The 25763-nt window shown below is 44.4% G+C and overlaps 1 protein-coding gene across 1 annotated transcript in view; it reads left to right on the forward strand.

Moving 5' to 3' along the window:
• The first annotated feature begins 16689 nt into the window (after positions 1-16689).
• CHN2 (chimerin 2) overlaps positions 16690-25763 on the forward strand; it is a 305093-nt gene continuing 296019 nt past the window's right edge. The window contains exon 1 of the mRNA XM_047094847.1: positions 16690-16866. Within this exon, the coding sequence (XP_046950803.1) occupies positions 16818-16866 (49 nt within the window). The 5' untranslated portion in view covers positions 16690-16817. The remainder of the gene's footprint in view (positions 16867-25763) is intronic.

A 25763-nucleotide genomic window follows, 5' to 3' on the forward strand; every position in this document is an offset into this window, starting at 1 on the left:
AAGGTGGTCCCCTTCACCTCAGTACTTGGTGTGCATAGGGGAAGAATCATGGAATGGTGAAGAAGGAAGGAGACAGCCATCTAGTCAGGCAGATCAGCCAAACCTGATGTAGGGTCTTCTGGAGCAGGTTAACATGTGTGGATAACAGTGCCTCCTGAATGGAACTCAGAAGTACCTAGGTTTCCTTATTTGGGGAATTCCTGTAATAATTCAGTCCTTTCGTGAAACATGTTAACGTAAATCATTAAATCTTAGCATCACCTTCTCTCCAGGATCCAGGCTCACTGCTGGCTTAGTAGCATAAGTGCTGTAGGCACTTGGCTGATTTCTGTTAGTTGATGTGTCACATCTAATTGATCAACGTTCTGGCTCAGGAATCCTCTGACCTCTAAATTCAGGCTCACCTTTGGTTACGATAAGATCAGTGTCTAAAGTTCACGTTCGTATACTATAACAACGATCTGTTTATCAGTCTATCCATCTAGCTGTCATCATGTAACCAGCCATTCATCCTTTGTCAAAAAAATTTGTTAAAAATAACTAAGCTTTTGGACTCAGCAAAACTCTCAAAATCAATTTTATTTCTCTTGCAGTTGGAAAATGAATTTTAAATTATTCATGTTAACACCCTCCAGATAAATTGAACTTTTAGAGTATTTAAGAGTATTTAAGAAAAGCTTAGTAAAGTCAATCTTTTACAGTAATGGATTTCATTTTTTAAATATTAATTTCACATTAACCATTGCTTTTTTTTTTTTACTTCTGCAGCCGTCTCATCAACAATTTCAAGAATCATTAATGTTAATAAGTAAAAAAGTAAATAATTAAAATTTTAACATTATAAAACATTTTTTTTTCCAACGTTTGTTGCTGGCTATAGGACTCACCGGCTGTCTGGAAGACGTTTTCTGTTATGGCCTAAAAAATGCTGGATAAGATAGTTTGTTGTTTTGTTTTGTTTTTTTTTTTTTTTAAGAAAAAAACATCTTTTTAAATGCATGCCTGAGCTTACAGGAAAATAAGAGAAATTCTCTCAGGCTTCAAAATAAGACAGCAGGCACCCGGAGAGGCAGTGAGCCCTGTCGCTGGCATTGGCCTGTAGGCGTCTGCCAAGGGCTTTCGGCTTTGAGCTCTGGCCTTATCTTGAGCTGTAACTTACCCCGAAACCCAGAGTGTTTGTGAAGTGCAAGGTGGTGCTGCTAATGATAATACTGGGAATCCCGCTCTTGCTTGGGATACAGAACGCTGCAGGAGAAGGTCACTGCCATCTTGATAAGAAAATGCTGAACAATGTACAAGATCCCAACTCTCCTGAACTCATCAGAGAGCTGAGGCCACATATGGCAAGCAGGAAGCTGAATTTCAAAGGGTAAAAATCCCCTCCACCCCAAGGAGAGTCAGGATGCCTGAATTGTTTTGCCTTTGACAGTGTCTGGGAGGAAGAGGTGGCTGCCATAGACTTGGGGCGGGGTGGGGGGGTGGGGGGAGATAGTTAAAAGAAAAAAAAGAATTTCTAAAGGCTGAGTATATGCCAGTGTATCCGTTTACAGTAACTGGAGGCCCCACATACCCAGACACAAGGGGGGGGTGGTTTACCCACCCTCAGGCTCCTCTCCACGGTCTCCACTGGGTGCTCTTGAGAAAGACTGGTGTTAAGTCAAAAGGCTGGAGAGAGCCCCTTTTGGTGGCGCGGGATATGGAAGGAGGTGTCGCTGCTGTGCCTGCTTAGAAGCAGGATTCTAAAGCTGTTGGGGAAGAAGCAGCAACCTCTTTGGTCTTCAGTGCCCTGAGGAAGGGTGGAAGCAAAGCCATGTGCGTTTGGAGGGAGGACAGCACATCTTTGTCCTCATATCAGTATTCAGGCAACGATTTACTGTTTCCGAGGGAAGCAAAAGTAGAAACAAAAGCTATCTGCCCCTTGGGAGAAGCAGGGAAACTCTTTTGGGTCTGAACACTGCACCAATAGCAAGCAGAGGTCTGCGAGTACTGAGGAGGAAGCAGGAACCTCTCTGGGCAAGGGAACCCATCCGTGCCATCCAGCTGGTCAGCCTCTCAGGGCACAGAGCAGGGTAGAGTAAGGTGAAGAGTGGATTTAGAAGAGGCAGGAGGAAAATTTCCAGCACAATGAGTAAAGAATGTGGGGGGGGAGGTGGGTATCAAAAATATGTTAAAGGAACAAGAGGCTATGAGAAACAACCTGATAGGCTTGAAAAATAATGAAATGAAATTATAAAAATGAAAAATTAAAAAATCCAAGTTATATATTCAATGCAGTTGATAAAGAGCAGATTAGATAAATTGATACTTTAGTTGATGGATAACCAGCACAAGAGAAAATTAATGAAGGGGAAGATAAATTATCCACAAGAGAGCACAGGGAAACAAATAAATGAGAAATATGAGAGGAAGGTTAAGAAGCATTGAATGGGGAGGTTTGACATATGTCTAAATCACTGATGTTTTTGAATAGGTAATATTCAAAGAGTTAACAGCTAGTTTCCAGAAATGAAAAAAGATATAGCTCCTCGGATTCATGAGGCCAATGATCTTGAACAGGATATGTCACAGCTAGGCACACTGTAGGAAAACTTCAGAACCTCCAAACAGACCTCTTAAAAGCAGTAAAAAAGAGAATATAGCCAAAAAAGAGATAATAATTAGATTGATGGTGGACTTCTTTTTGTCCGGAAAACATGTCAGAACACAGTGAAATAATATGTTCAAAGTGCTGAAGGAAATTAACTGTCAGCTTGTATTCTATACCAAGCTAAATTTTTATTCAAAAGAAAAGACAAAATGAAGACATTTATAGGCAAAAATTGAGAGGGATTACTACTAAGAAATCCTCGTGAAGACACTTTAAAAGCATATGCTTTAGGAAGAAGAAAAATAATACAGAAGGAAGGTCCAAAGTACAAGAAAGAATTGTGAGCAAAGAAAATCACAAACTTCTACTTAAATCTCTCTATATAGTTACAAACAGAGAAGGAAGCAAACCATAAGGGTCTTTTAAACACAGAGAACAAGCTGAGGGTGGAAGGGAGTGGGGATGGGGCAGAGGGGGTGGGGAAAATGGGTGATGGGCATGGAGGGGGGCACTTGCTGGGATGAGCACTGGGTGTTGTACGTAAGCGATGAATCACGGGAATCTACCCCCAAAACCAAGAGCACACCATATACGCTGTATGTTAGCTAACTTGATGATAAATTATATATATAACTTCTCTCCATTCTGTGGGACCTTGCGCAAGTCCCTCAACTTCCATAGATCCCTTAGAGTTCGAATTTGCCGTACAGAGACTCTAAAAGTGACTGCTATAGTGTAATTGGGGAAAATAAGGAAGAACACGCACCTACAACTCTTGGAGCAGCTCTTGGGACTCGGTTCTCATTAGCATTTTGGCAAAGGATGTGAATAGGCAATCTGCAAAAGAAGAAATATAAATAGACTCAAGTAAAAATTTAAACCTCACTATGAATCAAACAGATACAAACGAAAACAGCGATGAGCATTTTTTCCTCACCAATCTGAGTTTAAAAATATCTCGAATTCTCAATTCTGGTACATGTGGGGCAAGTCTTGGAATGAGTATAAATTGAGACGATTTTTCCAGAAGGCCATTTGGCAAATTGTATCAAGGCCTTTAAACATTTTCGTAGCCTTTGACCGTGTTCAGCCGTTGACTTACCCCAGCAGACACCTCTCGAATTGTATTTTGAATTTGTACCATTTATGTAGAACACACTGCGTCTGGGGCTTTCTAGAGTTGTACAGCTGGTGGCCCTACCATTGCCATGTTCAACTTAGAGCAATGAAGCCTAAGAAAATAAACAGAAAGGCACCCATAGATTGATGTGCAAGGATTTTTATCCCGGCATAAATCAAAAAAGCAGAATCGGTGGAACAATTTAAATTTCAATCAATAGAAGAATAATGAGAATTAAATTATTGTAGATTCGTACAATGGAATTTTAGATAGCCATGAAAAACCACATTAGGAATATGTAATGACATGGAAAACTTTTCATACGACTTCATTCCAAAATGAAGGTAGCTCTCTTGTCTCCAATTATAAAAATAAAATACCACCATTCAAAAAATTACACAATATAGAAAAATTAAACTGCTCATAGTAATTTCAATACACAAAGATAGGCACTTTTTTAAAAATATAATTTATTGTCAAATTGGTTAACAATTAACATTCTGCACTTTTGATGCAGATCCTAACAAGTTTTTTTTCCACGTGTATGTTCATATTCCTACATAACATAAAATGCAAAAAGCAGACTACAAAAGTGTTAATCCCCACAGGGAGACAAACACAACTACAGCATTAATGTATTTATGCATGCTAGTGGGAATATGGACGGTTTTTGTTTTACTTACCTCTCTTTTACTTCCAACATGCCTACAGTTAGCGTGAGTACCTACCATCTAAGAAAAAACATTTTAAGTAACATACAGGCAGTAAATGATTTGATATTGAGCTAACTTAGGACTATTTCTTTCAGTGCTTTGACTATAAAATATAGACATATTCCTTTTGCGAAATGAGAAATAACACTCATTAATCATGTTGCCGTCTTCCTCTTAATGAAGACATGCAAATGCATATGCAAACAAGCTGAACTTCTATTATGAGGCTGTGACAGGAAGCTCTGCAAAAGAGAAGGTAATGATACAGTTTGAAAAGTGGGAGGGCAGAGGAAGGTGAGTGGTGGCAAAAGATTTGCACTCTGAATGCCTTAAAAGTGCTGCATGAACCCGATAGTGGTCTAACAATAATAAAAGAAGACGGCAACCAGCATTAAGAAACGAAAGCTAGTCATTATGGTCTGACACACAGAGTGTACCAGGATGGGGACATGAAGACTCAAATCCAAATGAAAATGTGGAAAGTTGTAATACTGCTCAGACTGTTCCCTAAGACTTGCCAGATCATCATACGCAACTACTTGTCAAGTTCAGTCAATGTTACCCATGTATAACTCTAGGATATTTTTATCAAATATCACACATTTGGATCAAAACTGAGAAAGGCATTTCAACATTGAAACATTTTGTCTACACAATTCCATGGGCTCACATGTCTAGACATACAAATTGAGCAAACTCGGCATCCCCCAAGATCATTAACGTTCAGTAGGAAAGGCCTTGATGTCACAAGAGGGTACGAAGCATTAACGTTCGCAATATAACTGTCCCAGAGAGAATTGGAAGTAGGCTTATAGAAAATTAAATTCCTTGGACGGGGAGAAGACAATGTCAGACAGCATCCTATTGTGTTAATTCGGCTTCTGCCCTTTTGTGTGGAAAATCAGGACAGCCTGCTGCCTTTAGATGGCTTGGGAAACCAGAACAAAGAGAAACACTCGATTGATTCTACAAACGTTTTTAAAATTCTATTACAGGAAAGATTCTTGGGTTTGGGAAGGGATGATTCTACAAATGTTTTTAAAATTCTATTACAGGAAAGATTCTTGGGTTTGGGAAGGGAGATGCAAAAATGGCAAAACACCATTGTTGCCCTCCAGAATCTTCTCATGCCATGAGAAAGCCAGGTGGAAAGACAATTGCAAAACAACAGAATTTTTAAACGGGCTGAATTGGTGGAGTAAACACAGGAAGACATTAAAAGACAGTTGCTTAGTAAGGGACTGTGATCTCTTACGATTATCATAGACCTTGCTACTCAAAGCAGGGTTCACGGAGTAGTAACACCCGGGAGCTTGGGAAAGACACAGACACTTAGCTCCCACCCCCAGACCTCCTGAATCAGAATCTCTGAGCGTGGGATCCAGTCTTAACAGGTCTCCAGGTAATGTTTATAAGGTTCTGAAGTTTAAGAAGCAACATTTATCTGAAGTACAGGCATTTGTGATGTAAGAGGGCATATGAGCTTTCCTGCTGCTTGTTTAACAATGCATAATTTAAAAATCAATGATTATATATGCCCATTATAGAACAATTAGAAAGTGTGGAGGGATACCAAAGGTGCCAAAAATTACCTTTATGAATTATTAGTCGGGTTTCTCTAGAGAAACAGAACCAATAGGATATATGTGTGTATATATAGGTGTGTGTATATATATATGGGCGCTCATGCCAATATATATTGGCTCATGACAGTTCTTTTATATATGGAGGCACATGGTTATAGGGGCTGATAAGCCCCAGATCTGCATCGTGCATCAGCAAGCTGGAGACCTAGGAGAGCTGATGGTTTATTTGCCATCCAGAGGCCAATAGACTTGAGACCCGTGACGAGCCAGTGCTTCAGTTCAAGTTCAAAATCAACAAAAGAACCGGTGGTGTAGTCTGAAAGTTGTCAGAAAGAGCTCTCTCTTACTCAAAGGAGGTGGGGGGGGGGTCTGCCTTTTAGTTCTAGTCAGTCAACTGATTGGATGGAGCCCACCCACATTAGGGAGGGCGATCTGCTTTCCTCAGTCTACCGATTTAAATGTTACCCTCACCCAAAAACACCCTCACAGAAACACCAGCCTACTCTCTGATCAGATACCTGGGCACTCCATGGCCCAATCAAGTTGACACATAAGATGAATCATCATGCCTGAATGAACCAATATAACCATTTTGGTTTATTTAACGTGCCACCTTTTCAGTTTCAACTTGAGGACTGGGAGGGTATCCGGAGGAGAATAAAATCTTCGGATACAGGGAACCAGCTAAGATACTTTTTGTCTCTCTGCATCTGGCATCAATGGAAGTAGGAAGCAAATGCATTCACCTATGATCACCTATGATACCGCCTCTTCCTGTCCAAGATGAAGGTTTCACTTTCATATATTCATAACACATAAGAAGTGGAGGGTTTTTTTTTTTTCCCCAAAGCAATTTTTTTAGCTGTGGCGTGAAGTATTTCTCTGGCATAAATATCACCCTTCAACCCCATCTGAGCTGAAAATCCCATTTCTAATCTTCTTTCTGATTGAGAAATGATAGAGTGGATTTGCTGGCAAACATCTGCCTCACTGACAGCTGGCTGCTCTAGAGGGAGTGGCCCTAAAGTAAGTGCCTAGTGTTTATGCTTATTCATCGAGAAATGTATTTTTAAAATCATAATGCGGACAAAATTGAAAGACGATTCGCCCCATGTTGATTAAGAAATTTTTGTGCTAATGTTAGATTTTATTCTATTTTCTCACATCAAGAGGGCTATGGTTACATGATCTTATGAAAGATCTTGGCAAGAATTTGATTCTCTTTTCCTTGCCACCAGAGACAGTCCCAGCAAAATCGTGGAGCGACATTAACCCTTGCTGGTCCCCATGGACCCTTTTGACATTACAATCCTATCTTTCCTATCGGTGATTCCAAACTTTAGCAGCACATTGAAACCACCTGGAACTTTCAAAAATACTAATGTTTGCGGGGGCGCCTGGGTGGCTCAGTCGGTTAAACCCCCGACGCTTGGTTTCAGTTCAGGTCATGATCTCAAGGTTCGTGGGTTCAAGTCCCACATCGGGCTCTGTGCTGACAGTGGGGAACCTGCTTGGGATTCTCTCTCTCCCTCCCTCCCTCCCCCCCCCTCTCAAAATAAATAAACTTAAAAATAAACAAATAAAATAAAACACTGATGTTTGTTTCCTACCCACAGGGATTCTGATTGGCTTGTTCTGTGGTGCATTCTAGGCACTGGGATTTCTTTTTTTTTTTTTAATTTTTTTTTTTAACGTTTATTTATTTTTGGGACAGAGAGAGACAGAGCATGAACGGGGGAGGGGCAGAGAGAGAGGGAGACACAGAATCGGAAACAGGCTCCAGGCTCTGAGCCATCAGCCCAGAGCCCGACGCGGGGCTCGAACTCACGGACCGCGAGATCGTGACCTGGCTGAAGTCGGACGCTTAACCGACTGCGCCACCCAGGCGCCCCTAGGCACTGGGATTTCTAAAAAGCCTTCTGGGTGGTTCTGCTGTGCACCCAGAGTTGTGAGCCATGCCCTAGGCGATTTGTTACTCAAAGCGTGGTGACGTATCACCCACATCACCTGGGAGCTTGTTAGAAATGCAGGATTTGGGGCCTGTCCCACACCTGCTGAATCTGAATCTGGTTTTTTAATTTATTTCTGTATTTTTTTATATATTTATGTATGTATGTACTTATATTTTAGGGAGAGAGAGCACGAGTAGGGAGAGGGGCAGTGGGGGAGAGAGAGAGAGAGAGAGAGAGAGAGAGAGAATCTTAAGCAGTCTCCACACTCAGCATGGAGCCCAAGGTGGCGCTCAGTCCCATGACACTGGGATCGTGACCTGAGCCAAAACTAAGAGTTGGATGCTTGACTGACTGAGCCACCCAGGGGCCCCATGAATCTGTATTTTATAAGACCCCCAGGTAGCCTGTAGAAATATTCAAGGTTGCATACCACTGTTCTTTGTGTTGGTTTTTCCCTTGGTTTTAAAATCAGCTTTTGGGAATCAGGAAACTTATTCAGGTGAAAATAATTATTTAGTTGAATGTCTTAGGTCCCCTCAAAATTGATCGATTAGAACATGTGTCCCTAGCACTGTTTAAATCAAAGAAGTGAAAGTTCTAATTTTGGAACTTCCAGCATCTGGAAGCTGGATAGGAGGGAGTTTTTTGTTTGTTTGTTTGTTTGTTTGTTTGTTTCAAAGTTTATTTATTTTTGAGAGAGGGGGAGGGAATCCCAAGCAAGCTCTGCACTGTCAGCGCGGAGCCTGATGTGGGGCTCGAATGAGCTGAATACAAGAGTCAGACGCTTAGAAATCAAGGGTTGGATGCTTAACCGACTGAGCCACCCAGGCGCCCCTGGGACGGAGTTTTTGATCAGGGAACATTCTTGGTTTCCTTGGGCAAACACCCTCTTATTCTCCCTAACACTATGCCTGTCACTGCCCAGGGTCAGAACACAAGTCCTGCAAAGCCTCCAGAGTCTGGCTTGCCCAAAGATTTGTTTTAGGCAAGGAAAATGACAATGTCCTTCCGGGTTCAAATAGAAAACCATGAATGTTTAAAGCAAAGAAGATGTATCTTAAAAGACTTCATTTCTCTCCCAAGTGAAGGCTCAAACAGGAAAGTATTTACTGAAAAAGCAAAAAGTAACTTCAAACTCAAACTACTGGGTAATTTTGTTTTGGCATGTTCTGAAAAGTATCAGCCAAAGCTGGGTTCAAATTAATGCCTGTCTCCTTGATAGATTATTTACCCTCTCTCATTTTGGTTTTCTTCACTAAAGGGGGAATGGTAATACCTACCACCAGGGTTATGGCACATTTTGATTAAGATGTAACACGAGTTTTTTGGCCTCAGTTTCCCCAAAGGAAAACGGAGACCGTGATTCCCACTTCAGGCTGGTTGTGAATAGATGATAAGGCATACAGAGTGCTGAGCATGGTCCTGGCACATGGTAAGTGGTTATTATGTGGCAGGTGATTTTTCTGTATCGCTCGCGGTAGGGAACATGCAGAGAGGGGTAAGGTAATGGCAGTATTAGCAAATCATCAAATGTTGGTTTTCTTCCCTTTGTCACACAGGGGCCAGATGTGGCAGACAGATGAAGTAACCTGCCTGTCTCTCACTGTACCATACTTTCATATTCCATCAGGATTCTTATCCAAAGGTGCTGGTGGGGAAATGCCCCCACGGGAGACGTTACCGTTTTGTGTGGGGTGTGTGTATGTGTGTGGTACGTGTGCATATATGTGTATGTATGGGGGGGCGGTGAGAGGGAGTGAGAAAGAGAGAGAGGACCTGAATGTACTTTCTTATAGGCCACGCTCTACTCCCTGGGGGTTCTGAAACATTCTACCCTAGCAACATCCACTCATTCCTCAGGAACTGCTATAGTTAAAAAGTACGTGTTGCACATTAATATTATTTACTACGCTCATACGCTGTCCTTTACCTAAAGATGAGGCATTACTGGGGCGCCTGGGTGGCTCAGTCGGTTGAGCATCTGACTTTGGCTTGGGTCATGATCTCATGGTCCTTGAGTTCCAGCCCCACATCGGGCTCACTGCTGTCAGCACAGAGCCTGCTTGGGATCCTCTGTCCCCCTCATTCTCTGCCCCCCTCCCAGTTGCTTTCACATGTGCTCTCTCTCTCTCTCAAAAAAAAAAAAAAAAAAAAAAGAGGCACTATCATCTCCATTTTAACAGATAAGTAGACTAAGAAAGAGGAAAAACCAAGTTCCCTGTCCAACCTCACCAGCGGTGTGTGGCAGAATCAGGAGTTGAGCTGGATTTATCTCCAAAGCCCAGGCCTCTCTGTCTTCATATACACTCACACAAGTGATATAACACAGGAGTGGTAGGTAGAGATGGAAGTTACTTTTGCATCAGATCATTATTCTCCCAGCCTGCTCTGGAATAGTAGGTGTAAGCACAGCATATTGTGCTCAGAACTCCTAACTGGGCTTCTATACAGCAGACGCTCTATTACACCTATTATTTCATTTGGCCCGCACAAATTCTCTGGGGTATTATTACCCTGTTTCAGAGATCGGGAAACTAAGATTCAGTAGCGGGCTCAAGATCACAGAGCTAATAAGTGAGGAACTAGGATGGAATGGGGTCTGTCTGACTCCGTAGATACGCACGGTACTTTTCCAGAATCACTTCTTCACGCCTCATTTTACAAACCAATGTGGAATATTTGCAAAAGGCTAAAATGTGTTTCCTAACACCGGAAGACTGACCCAGATATAGTGTCTTTTAGCTTTCCTCCAATGCCCACTTACTCTCCCTCCTTAAGAAAATTAAAGAGATTTTTCTGCTTTGTTATCAAATCTATAACTGCCACAGGGAAAGAAATGAAAACATTGATTCAGAACTTTTTCTGGCGGTGGGGCGGGGGGTTGGTGAGGGTGAAGGCACAGAACATTCAGAGTATCTGCTTGGTTCTCTGAGCCGACAAGCTAACCCCGTGGATGAAAATATGCCAGTTATCTAGTCAACTTTGAGGCTTGGGTTTGGAGGTTTTATTTTATTTTTTTAATCTGCTGAAAGTAAAGTGGATGCCAGCATGGATAATACCCATACTTCCCAATTAGAGATCATCTCTATAGCTTGAAACGTTGTCCCAGTAGAAATAGAAACGCCCAGGCAGAGGTGGAGGGGATCCTACTATAGGATAGCCCAGGGCAAGGATGCAGTTTTCTTCCCAGGGCCTAGTATACTCCCTGACACATACTGAGTGCTCAATGAACATTACTGAACGAATCAATGAATGCATAAATGCATGGACAGTTAGCAGGGAATAAATGCATTGGATACTTTTATGAAAGCAAGTGTTGATAGTGAAAGCATAAAGCCACAGACACTCCCAGACGACGTGAGACACAAGTTCACTGCACTCTTTGGCCAGAGGAGACTTGGGGCACTCTTCACTTTAGTTTATCCTAGATTTCTCTTATGACATTGAAGGCAGAGAAGATTTTTGCAATCGCAAATGTCAGAGAACAAAGCCAGAGGATCCAACATGCAGAAGAAAACGTAGTCCGTGAGTTTCTGTGCTCCGTCGTGAGTTTCTAAACTGATTTTTCCCTTCAGAAAGAAAAGCTCCTGTTTCTCTGTCTCCATCTTTCAAGTCCGAGAGGTTGTAGCTGATAGCACGACGCAGAGTGTGTGTGTGTGTGTGTGTGTGTGTGTGTGTGCGCGCGCGCGCGCGCGTGTGCACCACACATCTGATCCCCGCAAGTTAAGTGGCCAAATAGGAAACTCGGGGCCATACTCCAGGAGCCCTCTCCACTTCAGTGGAGAGCCAGGAACACCTGTGCTTGTGGCTTGTGTGTCGCCACTAGGGGTCCCCAAGTAGCAAGTGATGTGAACTGGGAATTGGGTAGCTGAGGCGGCCTTCCTTTGTCTGCACCCCAGGTGTGGACTCCTTTTGTTCAGAGGCCGGGCTGCTACCTGCAGCGTCTGAGCTGTCTGCAGGGTAACCCCGCCCCTGGCCGCCTGCACACCTCTTCTGAGAATAGGGAAGGTTTCTCAGCTTCTGCCTTTAGTTACACTCGATGTTACCCCCGAAGAGCCAGTGTTTCCCTTTAACAGGACTAGGAATCTTTGTGGTAGAAACACAGCTTAAACTACAAAGGGAAATATTTCTCACTACAACAAAGAGTATATCGATGTTGGGAAATTGATAGCGAAAAGACCAATTTCCAGGGTACAGTAGAGTATTCGCCATAAAATATTTAAAGCTAGTTGACAAATAGCCCCACTATTCTTCCTGGAATGCCGGCCACTGGATTAATCTTGAAAGTGAGGAGTATTTCATTCTGTGCTTAGCACAGAGGAAGGGAATGACCTTCACAAAGAAACACCCCAGAGTGCCTGAATCATGGGAGCCCATCTCCAACCACAACGGCCACATTCACCCCGTGGTGTTTTCTTGTCTGCTTTTAAACTTCAAAGGAGAGCAGAGCAAAAATAAACAAATTACAACAACATAAGAGCTACTCTGTAAACAATAAATTATACCAGTTGAAACAGCCGGTGACTGGGGGTGGGGATTATAAATATTTGCTCCATTGGGGCACCTGGGTGGCTCAGTCAGTTAAGCGTCCGACTTCGGCTCAGGTCACGATCTCGTGGTTTGTGGGTTCCAGCCCCGTGTCCGGCTCTGTGCTGACAGCTCGGAGCCTGGAGCCTGCTTCGGATTCTGTGTCTCCTTTTCTCTCTGCCCCTCCCCCACTTGTGCTCTGTCTCTATCAAAAATAAATAAATGTACTGAAAGAAAAAATTTTAAACAAATATTTGCTCCATCAAAATTTTACTCTTATATTCTCCTCATTTCAGTTTTTCTCATTCACAGCAAAACAGTGTCATTGCATGCCCATCGACTTCTTTTTGTGCTCCAGATGTGTTGCCTGTCATCTTGTTGCCTGGTGGTCAGAGCTACTGATGTGAAAAGTCATTGCTGAACATGAGAACCTTTCCTGGATTTCTTACTTCCTTAGTTTACTCCCTTATTCCAGAAATATCTCCTGAGCACCTACTGTGTATAAAGAAAGCCTCATAGGGAATACAAAGGCTGGCCAGATAGGGATCCTGCCCCCGCCCCCCAGGCTCTTAATGGAGTAGGGAGATAAAATATGTTCCAAAATTACCATCAAAACAAACCAGAGCGTCTGGCAAGTGAGAGGTACAGGGGGAAGACTAGAGGAATTCAATAGAAGGAAAGCTGGATTCTGGCTTAGGGATCAGGGAAGATTCTCCAAGAAGGTGATTTCTACTACACCTTCAACAGTACGTAAAGATGCTCAGCAGGGAGGGCGCCGGAAAAGGTTAGTGCTGCCAGACCTGGGTGGTACTGGGCACAGTGAGAAGGGGTTGCATGTATGAAGGGAAGAACAGGACATACGTTTGGAGAGGGAAGATGGGAAGGCTTTCAATGCTAAATTAGCTTTCATGCTAACAAAACGGTCATTGTTAATCCTCGATAGGCCAAATTATAAATAAAATTTCTTTCGTTCCATGAGTCTTTTAATAGCTGAAGAAAGAAGGTAGACATATCTTTAAAAAATCCTGCTTTTCAAACAGACCTAAGATTTTTGCAGCACCAATATTCCCTTTTCCGCTGACAAATTGGCATTAGCTAGAATGAATGCTCACGAATGAATGAATGAATGAATGAATAAAATGTGTGAACTAATATCCTTATTGTTTCATTTGGAGAATGCTTTGGAAGGTCCACAATAGGTTCCTGAGCCTACTTCATGAGGGGGGGTTAGCATCTTATTTCAGCCACCTCCTCCTAACTTACTGATATTGCAAACATTTTTTTTTTTTTTTTTTTTTGCAAGGAACAGCGAGCCTTTAGGCCCTCTGAATCTAAGAAAAGTGATAGTGAGCAATCATGCCTGCTGAGTTTTTCTCCATTTGTTGTGGCTTTAACAATCTAAATTATTGATCAACTTTCAGATTTTCATTCTGAACCTGGAGCTTTCCATTTGTTCTTCAAAATAAAGGCCTTGGAGTCATGGTCTGTCTCAGACCAACAAGCTAGGTTTCCCCAGTCATCCTGTTTTTATTCAGTAAACACGTTTGTGGGCCTTGCATCCTTCTGGCCTCTGAACCCCGTGGAAAAAAGTTAGTCTCTGTTTTATTCTGCTTGTGTACAGCACAGGGTGGCCTTGGCCTGGTGCCTTCCCAGCAAGTTCCCTTTTCCCCCTTTCATCTGTCAATTTGAGATAATAAAAGTAATCTATTTCACAGGGCCATGCTTTACTTTCCCTAACTAAGGACTGCAAAGTTCTGTGAAGGTTGGATGTTATCATCCAACTACCGAAATAGAACTTAACATCCTTTTGTGAGACTTCAGAGATGAATGATGACACCTGTTGCATATTGCTCAATTTGGGACAAGCAAGACACAAACCTTGGGCTAACTATTAGACATTTCCCTGACAGAGCACATCACGGCTGATCAGTTATCTCCAGATGCAATGGAGAAAGCAGAAGTTGTTCAGATCATAGATCTGACCTTTCAAATGCACAATTTAAAGTCACTTACAGGGCGCAAACTGTATGCCAGGTACACTGTGGCTTTACACCTATCATGTCATTGAATCCTCAGAGCACCCTATATTATCAGGATTCGGGCTGCCGGTGGAGGAACTGAGACTCGGTGAGTGCAGGTTATTTACTCCAGGTCATGTAACTAATAAATGGTGGAGCCATAGTATGAAATCATGTGCTGTCTTCCTTCTTCAAACTGACAGAGTGTCAACCCTACTAGGTGACACAGCCAGGTCAGTCCACCCGCCATCTAAAGATCTGGAGGGATCCATTGATTACTAGTTAAACAACTAGAGGTGCCTTTGATCAGAAGAACCTTGGGAAAACAGGAAGTCGGTTCTGATGGAGAGGTTAAGGTTGTGATGGACCATATACCCCTGAAGGACTCTCGGTTAGGTTGCTTGGGTCTCCTTAGAACAGGCAGGGATGTTCTAAATTCCATGCAGATGAGGGTCAGGAAGACTCCATGTGGCTGAGGAGGGCTCAGAAAACTGCATAAAAAAAAAAAAAAAGCCTTATTGGGAAGACATACTGGGATACATTATGCAGTTTTCTGAGCCCTCCTCAGCCACATGGAGTCTTCCTGACCCTCATCTGCATGGAATTTAGAACATCCTGAAGGGAATGAAAAAAAAAAGTTTAAATCAACTAGAAAATGTGACATGAGTGCATATTATGATTATTCAACATTTATCATTCACCGTACATGGGGTGCGCGGTTGATGTGGGCCCCCTAGGACTGTCTGCTGTTCCTGTGTCACTCCTGATAATTTTTAAATTGACTATGTCCTTTTAACCATGTTTTTAAAAATTGAACTACCCCAATGCGAACACTTTCCACTTTGCTACATAATGAGAGTACTTTTCATTCCTTTAGTGTTTGCTTTTTCCTTTGATCTAACAATTTCTGCTCAAATTTCACAGTTTTCTGTTGCTTCAGGATTGAAAGAACCGATTACCCTGCTGGGAGCGTGAAACAGACTTAAAAAAAAATCTGTATGATATTTCCCCCTGGTGAAATTAATTTAGGCTTAAATACAGGGGGAAGTTACACACCTTGAGCTCACATCTCTTTCTCTCCCACACCTAAGCAATTCCTTATCCTGAAAGGGCACAGGCAGACCTGCTTCCAAGTCTTTTGTGAGGATCCTTCACCAGGCGAAGTCAGAGAACCTCTTTCTCTTGACACCCGGCTTTGTGTGGGCCTGGTGACATATTTGGAACCTCTCTCTTTGAAGGGCAACCTCAAAAGCCCAACGGATCCGTTAGTCACTGTCCGTGGCTGGGGTACTTAAGTGCACCTGGCTTGGGCTTCCTAGGTGTTTTGAGGGTGTTCTAGGAAACACACCTTCTTGCAGGGCAGGGACCGTCATCAGCTCCTGAGTAACAAAGGACAATTTGGAGCGGGGTGGAAGGAGCGCTCCACAGCCGCTCTGGCATCCCAGGCCCCTTTTTACCTAGCATCCGTGTCCTTAGTGACCTCGCCCTCGCCCTCCGTATCCCCCGCCCCGGCTGTCTTCGCCGCTCCCTAGCCTGGCCACGGACAGCGAGCCCCACCACCTTCTCCCCACTCCTGGTTGCCTCCAAACCGTGGAGCCAGCGCGGCGCATCGCAGCCGCGCTCGCCCCGCGCCCCCCGGTGGCCTCCCCAGCACCTTGGGGTCCCGCGCCCCGGTCCCGCTCCCCCCCGCCCTGCAGTCCTCAGCCTCCTCCTCCGGCCCCAGTCGCAAGAGCTGTCAAGCCCGCGGCAGCTGAACCAGCCCCGGAGCTCCCGCGTCTCCTCTCCTTCCTTTGTGTGCGCGCGAGCGGAGTTGGGGCGGAGGGAGAAGGGGGAGGTCGCTCTGTCTGTCTGGCTCCTGCCGCCTTTGCCCGGGCTGCTCGAAGGGCCGCCGGGGAGGCGGGAGCCCAGGGGAGGGCGCAGGAGCTGGCAGGGCGCCCCCCGGCCGCCGGGGCGCGGTGGTCCCAGCCGCGCGCGAGCGTGCGCGGACCGCGGCTGGGGCTCCGCTGGAGGCGCGATTAGTCCGCTCGGGCCGCCCCTCGGATCTCCCTCCGCTCCTACCTACCCACCGACACCCAGAGAAGAGCGTGCAAAGGCGCCGAGAGGGACGGAAACCACAAATAAATAGCGGCGGCAGCAGCGCGTCATCTGGTGGAGCAGGAAGTGCAGGCAGAGTCCGGAGGCTGGTGCTTTCTGCGCGTCCCCAGGACTTTGCCATGGGCTGGGGGCCGCGAAGGCTGCGAGCGGCCGGGCGAGGGCAGCGGCGGCGGCGTCCGCACCGGGGCTGAGCCAGCAGCGACGCGCGGGGCGCGCGGAGATGGCAGCGTCCAGCAACTCCAGCCTGTCCGGCTCCTCGGTGTCCTCGGGTGAGTTTCAGCCCGTCGGACGCGGCTGGCGCGCTGGGTCTCTCGCCCCCCGCCCTGGGAGGGGTAGAGCCTACCTGTGGCCGTCCTGCCCCCTCTCTCGGAGTGAGGGCAGGCGTCCGGTGTGGCACTTGTTTGGTTTGCCGGCACCACGGGCGCCCACAGCACCTCTGCGCCTGACATCTGACAGCGCAGAGGTGGGAGAGCGGTGGCGCCCTTAGTGTGCGAACGGGAGCCTTCTGGGGACTTGGGGAGCAGCAGGCGAGAAGCGAGACGAGCAGGGCAGGCTCGCACTTTCTGGCGCAGCTGGAATCTGGGCTAGCGGGGCGCGGGAGGTTTGGGTGACGCTGGGCGCCCCGGCTCGCCAGCGGCGCGGCGCCCGCCAGGCTGGTTGCCCAAACCCCACACTGAGAGAGAAAACCCTCGCTCCTCGCAGACTTGATTTTCTTTGTTTGTTTCAGAAATTAGCTCCGTGGAGACACAAGCTTGGGGCATGGTTTGAGATAGAAGTAATGAAGGGATTCTGTCTTTCTGGTCCTGATTGAAGCGAGTTAGAGGAAGGGAGGTCGAGCCCAACCTCTGCCAATTTGCCGGTTTACAAGTGTGTGTGCGTGTGTGTGTGTGTGTGTGTGCGATTTTCCTATGTGGCCTCTTGAACATTTTCTTATAATACTCTCTGTAATTTCACTTTCCAGGCATACATTTTGTTTTCAGGTGTGGCTGAGTAAAGGGAGGGCTCCTTTCAGCTTTTTTTATGGTTGATCAGCAGGTCTAATTGAAGAGAAAAAAAAAAACTGCTAATGAATCTGAAGGAATAAGAATCAACAGAACCAGATCCTCTGGTTTCTGTGTATGACAGATTTCTAATCAGAATGATGCATTAGGTAGCATTCTTCTACCTCTCTGGTCATTGAAAACTTTAATGACAAACCCCAAAGGCATAGCTGATAAGACGTTCAGTGTAGCGTGCAGTATTGAGGGGTCCAGAAGGTCTGGAAATGCTAAGGAAAATATTCAGTATGTTAATATCGTGTTAATTCCTATTGTGTGTCTTTTGTTACATTACTTAAAAATTAAACTCAGAGGAAGCAACACCTTGGTGGGGCCATTGAACAGCAAGCCGGTCATAAATCAGCCATATCTATGGGTGTGTAACTAATTTAACCATAAATGCAAGGTGAGTTTGGCTACGGTGCGATCGTGATGTGGCACAAGGTGATCCCTTGAAAGCCATCTGTTATCTTTTTTGGCAGGTTTAGTTCCAGGGAAATGGCACTTCCTTTCTTCATCACTGCCAACTAATGAAAAGCACAGTGTTGTTAGGCATATGATATAGTTCAAGTTTCTGGTAGTAGCAGCCAATGGGGCAGAACAGTCATATCTTATTAAGAGCAGCAACAAGTTGACCGCCTGTGGTTTTAATTCTGAGAACTCAGCAAATGCTATGGCGTATTTTTAGTACCCCCAAACCACTGCTGCTGCTTTTCAATTCATTTTGGTTGACTAACATTGAATTTAAAATACAGTGATGTTGGCTTACGATTAGCAAGCATATGGTTATTCCTCTCAGAAACCCATCCACTAGGAAAGGAACGGGTGGGGGAGAGAGGAGGCAAGGGGAAAGAAGAAGAGACAAGGAGGCAGTATTATTGCACGATTTACTGACGGCATAAGTTACAGATGTGTGGCACCTGGAAATTCAGCTGTTGGTGTAGCTGAAGAAACCTGATGAAGAAACTGAACTCAGCCTTAAGAAGGACACGTGGGTTTGAAGTCACACAGGAGCAGCTCTAGGTGGTGGTAATCGCCTTGCAGATTGGATGGAGATGCCTCTGATGGTTCTCCTTCCTGCTTTGGTTATCACTTTTTTAAATCCCAATGGGAACTGGGCAATTAGGTGGACACCGAAATGCAAAAAGTGAGCATGGATATATTCTTTGATGTGGATCAACCAGGCCCATGAGCTTCGATGGCTTAATACACCAGTTAGACACTTTGTCTTGAGAAATACCAGAAGCCCGAGTTCTCTTTTTAAGCACACTTACCATCGTGTGGCTCATGAATAATTCAGATGGTGCAAGCAATTCACACCTGTGAGAGGTGTGGGGCGTTAAAGAATAGAGCCTGTTTGTGGTGGCAGCTGTGTTCTCCCAGGCAAAGGCCAGAGTCTGAGAAAATAGGGCACTCTATCCCTGTATTAATTTTCGCAGAGGGCCTACTAGGTGCCAGGAAGTACATTATAAGCCTCAGCCACGAGGAGACTAAGTGAGGAAGGCCATTTTAGGATTCCCTCTAGTGCTGAAGTTCTGGGATTATTGTTCTTGAGTTCTGGCTACACCATTGCCCAGCTGGGTAATTTGAGGTGAGTTACTCAACCTCTCCAAGCCTCGATTTCCTCGTCTGTAAATAAGGCTAATGCTAATAACGGGACCTACATATAGGAATGCTGTGTGGATTAAATGAGATAATGTGTGTATGGGGTTGAGCACAGGGTGTGGTACTTAGTAAGTGTTTGGGGTGAATGCATTTTGCTCCTTTGAGGCATGAAATAGAAGGCACTTCATGGCTCAGACTTTAGGGGCCGAAGTAAGTCCAACACACGTAAAACTTGCCTCTTACATTGCATGTTAAATTTGATCTTGAGATTTGAGGCCCATTGAATAAGCATTTATTAAGTGTATCTTCAGTTTCGGGCACCGTCCCAAGTGTTTGGAATAGAAAAATGAATCAAGGTCCTTTCCCTCACCATCCAGAGGCAGAGATGGACAATACATAGTAACCTGTATTCCAGTTGGAGAAAATGAATTATGTGGAGGAGAGTACAAGGAAGAGAGTGATTCCTTCAGTCTGCAGGGGTCGGTGGGGGTGACCTCCGAGTTGAGGCTCAAAGGGTGTGTGGGATTTTTCCAGAGGGCACAGAGGGGGAAAGGCATTTCAGGAAGAGGGAAGAGCTTAGACAAAGTCCCGGAGATGGGGAAGTCCATGGCCTAATTTTTAGCTTCCTTTCTTAGGGCTAGTGATCCATTTTCGAGGTGGTGTCTCTTCTCCCGACAGTTCCGCTTAAGATCCATAAGCCGCATCCTGCATGGAGGTGCTGCGGCACTTACTCTTGCTGATGGAGGGGGTTTTCTTTCTGTTCAAGTAGCAGTGGGTTTGATGGAACAGCTCTGGAAGCCTTAGGATGCGTTTGGGCAACTGAGCAGTAAAAAAGGAACTGTCGATTTTGTAGTGAATAGCATATGGAGAGGTGAACTCGAATAATAGGGGTTAAACCTCTCTTGGAGGAATAGATGCGGAAGATTTAGGCTTGGTTGTGTTTGCACAGGGAGTAAAGAGCTAATAACTTACTCAGTAGTGAAGTTCAAAGTTATCTGATTTTCCTGAGAATACGTTCTCACTTGCTGGTGTTGAACCACAACACCCGAGTGTGCCATTTATTCTCCGTTATCAGCTGAGACACAACAAATGAAATAATCAGGTTAAAATTAATTTTTAAACACATTTTCCAAGAACTGTTCAGAAATTTTCTTCTGGAATATTCAATTATGTGTAGAAGAAATTGCTTTGCCTTTGTTTTAATGATAACTGCTAGTAATTAAATTTCACAATCACCTAGATTGCCAGGATGGTTTGATTACCTTTATTATTTTAAATGGAAAAAAAAGCCACTATCCCTATGCTTTTACTCTAGCCTGTGGTACTTGATTATATTCTGAAATAAACAATGGTTAATTTGCAAAACAGTTTTCTTAATAATCACGGGTTATATTTGCTTTTATAATTGAAATAAGAACTTTTTGCATTTTTAGTGATTTGATTGCCAAATGGTAATTTCACAGAGTTAAAAAAAAAAAACTGACATAAAGTAATAAGAAGCTCTGAGATGTTTTCCAGTAACTGAACAAGGTAAAAATTAAATATTAAAGGGACCCCTGGGATATGAAGTTGTTAAGATTTTGAGAACATAAACACACTGTATTATAGAAATGAAATCAACCCAGACTTTTGAAATTAAAATGCAGATGGGGGGCGCCTGGGTGGCGCAGTCGGTTAAGCGTCCGACTTCAGCCAGGTCACGATCTCGCGGTCCGTGAGTTCGAGCCCCGCGTCAGGCTCTGGGCTGATGGCTCAGAGCCTGGAGCCTGCTTCCGATTCTGTGTCTCCCTCTCTCTCTGCCCCTCCCCCGTTCATGCTCTGTATTTCTCTGTCTTAAAAATAAATAAAACGTTGGAAGAAAAAAAAAAATTTAAAATGCAGATGGGAAAAGGTAAAAGTCAGTATTTATGTGCAGCATCATTGAAACCTTAATTGGGAAAAGAGCATTCCTGAATGGATTGAAGGATTTATTCCTCCAGGTTTTGTACAATAGTAATGTGGGCCAAATAAATAATGTTATTTTCTGCTGTCACACTGGCTTGATCCTAGAAATGATAAATAGGAATTTTCATTACTCATTATTGGAGGATCAGAACCAGTGACGTATACAAATCTTTCATATCCCCAGATGCAGAAGGTAAAGCTGAACTATAATGATGTTGCTAAGACATACCCATGTGATTACAAACTCCATGGATTCACTGCTACAAAACAGGGTATCTTTGTTGAAACAAGCCCTCTTTTGGATCCCTGAATGATTCAGAAATATCCTATTTTGTGCAAAAGAAATTTCCTTACCATTGCTTTAGTGAGATCTGCTGGTCATTTAATTTCAACATTACCTAGCGGGTCAGGAAGATTTGCTGATTTTTGTTATTTTAAACCCCCCCCCCAAAAAAAATTGCAAATAAAAAATCACAAAGCTAAAAACTAATGTCCTGAAAGAAATCATTCGCTTCCATGGGGAGTATTGTTCTTTGCTATTTTTCTGGTGACCTTCCCACACCTCATTTTAACTTGTCAGATTTTTCACTGTCCCTTTGTGGTGATCCGGACAAACCCAGTGATAGAGAATCTGAAAGGAAAGACTTTCTTAAGCGTGACCGCATGTTTGCTGGGTTTGACAAGGGCCCACGGATAGGTGTGCTTTTACTAAAACACCAGATCCCCCCTATTCCCACAAACCCGACGAAGTGTTTTTGAAAGACCCTGCCATTCGTTCAACTTTTGGGAGATGCAAACCCCAGGTATTTTCTGAGGCCAGCCCGTGAGGGATTTAAGTGGACAGTGTGTTCTCTGAGCTGCGCCCCGGGGCTTGGCCCGGGTGTCAGTCCCGCTGAGGGCCGTCTGCTGCTCTGCGGGGTCTCCTGCTTTTGCACAACGGTCAAAATAACCGGATGTTAGGTTTGGACAATCTGTACATGAGTAGCGTCACATGGGTGAGTTGTGGAAAAGAGTTTTTTGCCAGATCAAGATTCTTGCCAAGATCATTAGAATCGGGGAAAGAGGAAGGGACCCAGGGATAGACGTATGATTAATAACACCCATCTATCACCCACCAATCATGTATGTTTTATGCATGTTGTCACATTTCATGGCTCCTGAAGTACGTCACTTAATTTTCACAATGAATGGCTTCCTTCCTTCCTTGCTCTCTTCTTTTTCCTTTTCTTACCTGGTGTTGTGTTGGTCAGTTTTCTATTCAGAGCTTTTTTTTTTTTTTTTTCATAAATCCTGCCTTTGGTCAGCTCTACTGTTAATGGTTTCCAAATCCTCCCAGTACCTTCCTGCTTCTTCTTCTATTTGCTCCGTGAGGTTGGAAGCTGGTATTCTGTTTCGCACGTGGATTCTGATCGGGCAGTCAAGACGGATGTCTGTCTGTCTGGTGCAGGCCGATTGGTGTGAGAGTACACATTCCTGTGTCTCAAAATTACTGGCAAAAGCAGAGGTGTATTTAAAGTCTTCATGGCTGGGGCGCCTGGGTGGCTCAGTCGGTTAAGTGTCCGACTTCAGCTCAGGTCACGATCTCACAGTCCGTGAGTTCGAGCCCCACGTCGGAGCCATCAGCTCAGAGCCTGGAGCCTGCTTCTGATTCTGTGTCTCCCTCTCTTTCTGCCCCTCCACCGTTCATGCTCTGTCTCTCTCTGTCTCAAAAATAAATAAACGTTTAAAAAAAAATTTGAAGTCTTTATGGCTAGAGGAAAATCCAGTTAGGAATGTGCTGGCCCCATAGGCAGTCTGCTCTGACACAGGACCCATGTGTCTGTTTGCTGGGATCTGAGCTTGAAGACCTGGCCTGTGTTCATTGCCAAGTCGTGATAAAACTTTTCAGCTCTGTACCCACGGAGGGTCATTCACCAGCTGCTTGGGCGAACAGCCTGCTTTTCCCCTCATTTGTTATTAATCGAACACCTTCGTGGGGGCCGATCTTCGAATATGGTCTTTACAGTCTGGTCTAATTACAGCCTTGCCTTGCTTCAATAGTTTGGCCTGTCAAAGTCACCCAACCTCAGCCCGATAAAGTGTTACTTTAAATCATCCAATGTCTGCGTTCCCGTGGACATTCTCTAATAAAGGTGTTCGGTGAATAGCCTTATTTAAAATGTAATCCCTTCAGGTCAGAGGTTGCATTGATGAGATTTCTGGAGTTGAGACATTGTCTACACATTGTACAATCACTCCTTGCCTTGGTGGGCCTGCTGGAGAGAACAGTTTTTCAGGAGGAGAGGCTAGATGCTGCTTGCCTGGCGGAATCCCCTAGATCTGGATAAACAGTCTGCTTCCTTGAGCTGGCAAGAATTTTCACATCCTGAAATGCATCTTCATTAGATGTTGCAGGAAGAGCCTTAAACTCAGAAGATCTGGACACTGAAACTTTTTTTTTTATAAAAAGTTTATTTATTTTGAGAGAGAGAGAGAGAGAGAGAGAGAATGCAAGTGAGCCATCAGCAGAGGGTCAGAGACAGAGAGGGAGAGAGAGAATCCCAAGCAGGCTCTACACTGTCAGCCCAGAGCCCGATGTGGGGCTGGAACTCATGAGCCATGAGATCATGGTCTGAGCCGAAACCAAGAGTCAGACGCTTAACTGAGCCACCGAGGTGCCCCTGGACACTGAGACCTTTAACCAAGCCATTTAAACCCTTGGCCAGGATACCTAAACCCTTAACTAAGGCTCTTAAACCCTTGGTCAGAGGCTTTAAGCCCTTAACCAACACCCTTAAACCATTAACCAGGACCCTTGAGCCCTTAACCAAAGTTCCTAAACCCTTAGTGTAGTCACTTAAACCAGGTAGTTAACCAAGCCCTACAACTAGCTAGCTATGTGACCTTTGGTGAAATTAGCTTCTCTGAGCCTTAAATACCTCTCTCTGCAAACTACAGCCATGGCAGCCTGTTTAAAGGAATAGACGTGATCATTAATAGGGTGAGGGAAGCATTGTCTCCCACAGATGGGGCTATCATACTTGCTCAGTAGATGTCAACGCCCCTCCTTCCTTTTCTCCCACCCTTAATATCTTGGGGCTTTTGTTCTCTGATCTTTTTTTTTTTTTTGTATTTTTTTTAATTTTTTTTTTCAACGTTTATTTATTTTTGGGACAGAGAGAGACAGAGCATGAACGGGGGAGGGGCAGAGAGAGAGGGAGACACAGAATCGGAAACAGGCTCCAGGCTCTGAGCCATCAGCCCAGAGCCCGACGCGGGGCTCGAACTCACGGACCGCGAGATCGTGACCTGGCTGAAGTCGGACGCTTAACCGACTGCGCCACCCAGGCGCCCCTTGTTCTCTGATCTTTAAACCAGAAAGAGTGCCATCTGATGAATTTATCCCACAGGATTGTCATTCCTGAAGTACTGTTTGGGGGAAGTGCTTAGTAAATTATAAAAGCAACAATTCTGAATGGTTGCCCTGTGTCACTCTGTTCATACATGCAATCCTCAGAGTATTCTCTGAGGTAGACAGAGTATCCCCTTTTTGCAAACAAAGAGGTTACGTTCAGACAGGGCACAGAGCTGGGGTTCAAGGTTGCCATGATAGAGCCAAGTGTACTTAATTTCAAAGATCCTGTTTTTTTTTCCTCTTGAAACATACGCTGTTGGTTTTTGTCTCTGTGTGTTTAAAAGTGTCTGATATTAAGGTTTAAGGCTGAAATGCATGCTCATTGTTAACAGAGAACATACAGTAACACAGTTGTGCTTCATTCTGTTCTCCTCGGTAGTTACCCAGACCCACATCCAGCCTGACCAAAGCTTATTCTCACTGGTGTTAGGGACTGGGAGGCGTTACCAAGGTACCTAGGGGATTGGACTTAAGGATATCTGTACTTAAGAATGGTCTCCCAGAGTGAAGGGGATATAGGTGTTCAGTGCACTATTCTTGCAACCTTTCTAAGGTTTGAAAATTTTCCAAATGGAAGAAAAAAGACAGAGCGGGGGTAGGGGAAGAATAGTACTACTGAGTAATTAAGTACTAAGTACTAAGAATAGTACTGCTTTGCAGCCAGTTGATTTCTTCACTGGAGCTTTAAAAACATTCCATTTTGGGGGCGCCTGGGTGGCACAGTCGGTTGAGCGTCCGACTTCAGCCAGGTCACGATCTCGCGGTCCGTGAGTTCGAGCCCCGCGTCAGGCTCTGGGCGGATGGCTCGGAGCCTGGAGCCTGTTTCCGATTCTGTGTCTCCCTCTCTCTCTGCCCCTCCCCCGTTCATGCTCTGTCTCTCTCTGTCCCAAAAATAAAAATAAAAACGTTGAAAAAAAAATTAAAAAAAAAAAAAACATTCCATTTTGTGTGAGCTTTTCAAGTCTTGTGGTCACCTCATGAACCTCCCAGATTCTGCATCTTCAGGGGGAAGGATTCGTATTTCTTTTAAGCGAAAAAGTAAGGGAACTGAAATTACAGAAGGCGTTCAGGTAGACCATGTGGAACATTTCCTACCTGAGAATGTTTTCTTTTGTTTTTTTGTTTCATTTTGGTTTTTTTTTTCCCCCCTCCCGAACTGGTTTAACCTTACGGTGCATTGTTGGTT

The sequence above is a fragment of the Lynx rufus genome, unplaced genomic scaffold (genome assembly GCF_022079265.1).
Source record: "Lynx rufus isolate CCGP_SWC_20201006 ecotype Redwood Valley unplaced genomic scaffold, mLynRuf1.p SCAF_4, whole genome shotgun sequence".
NCBI lineage: Eukaryota > Metazoa > Chordata > Mammalia > Carnivora > Felidae > Lynx > Lynx rufus.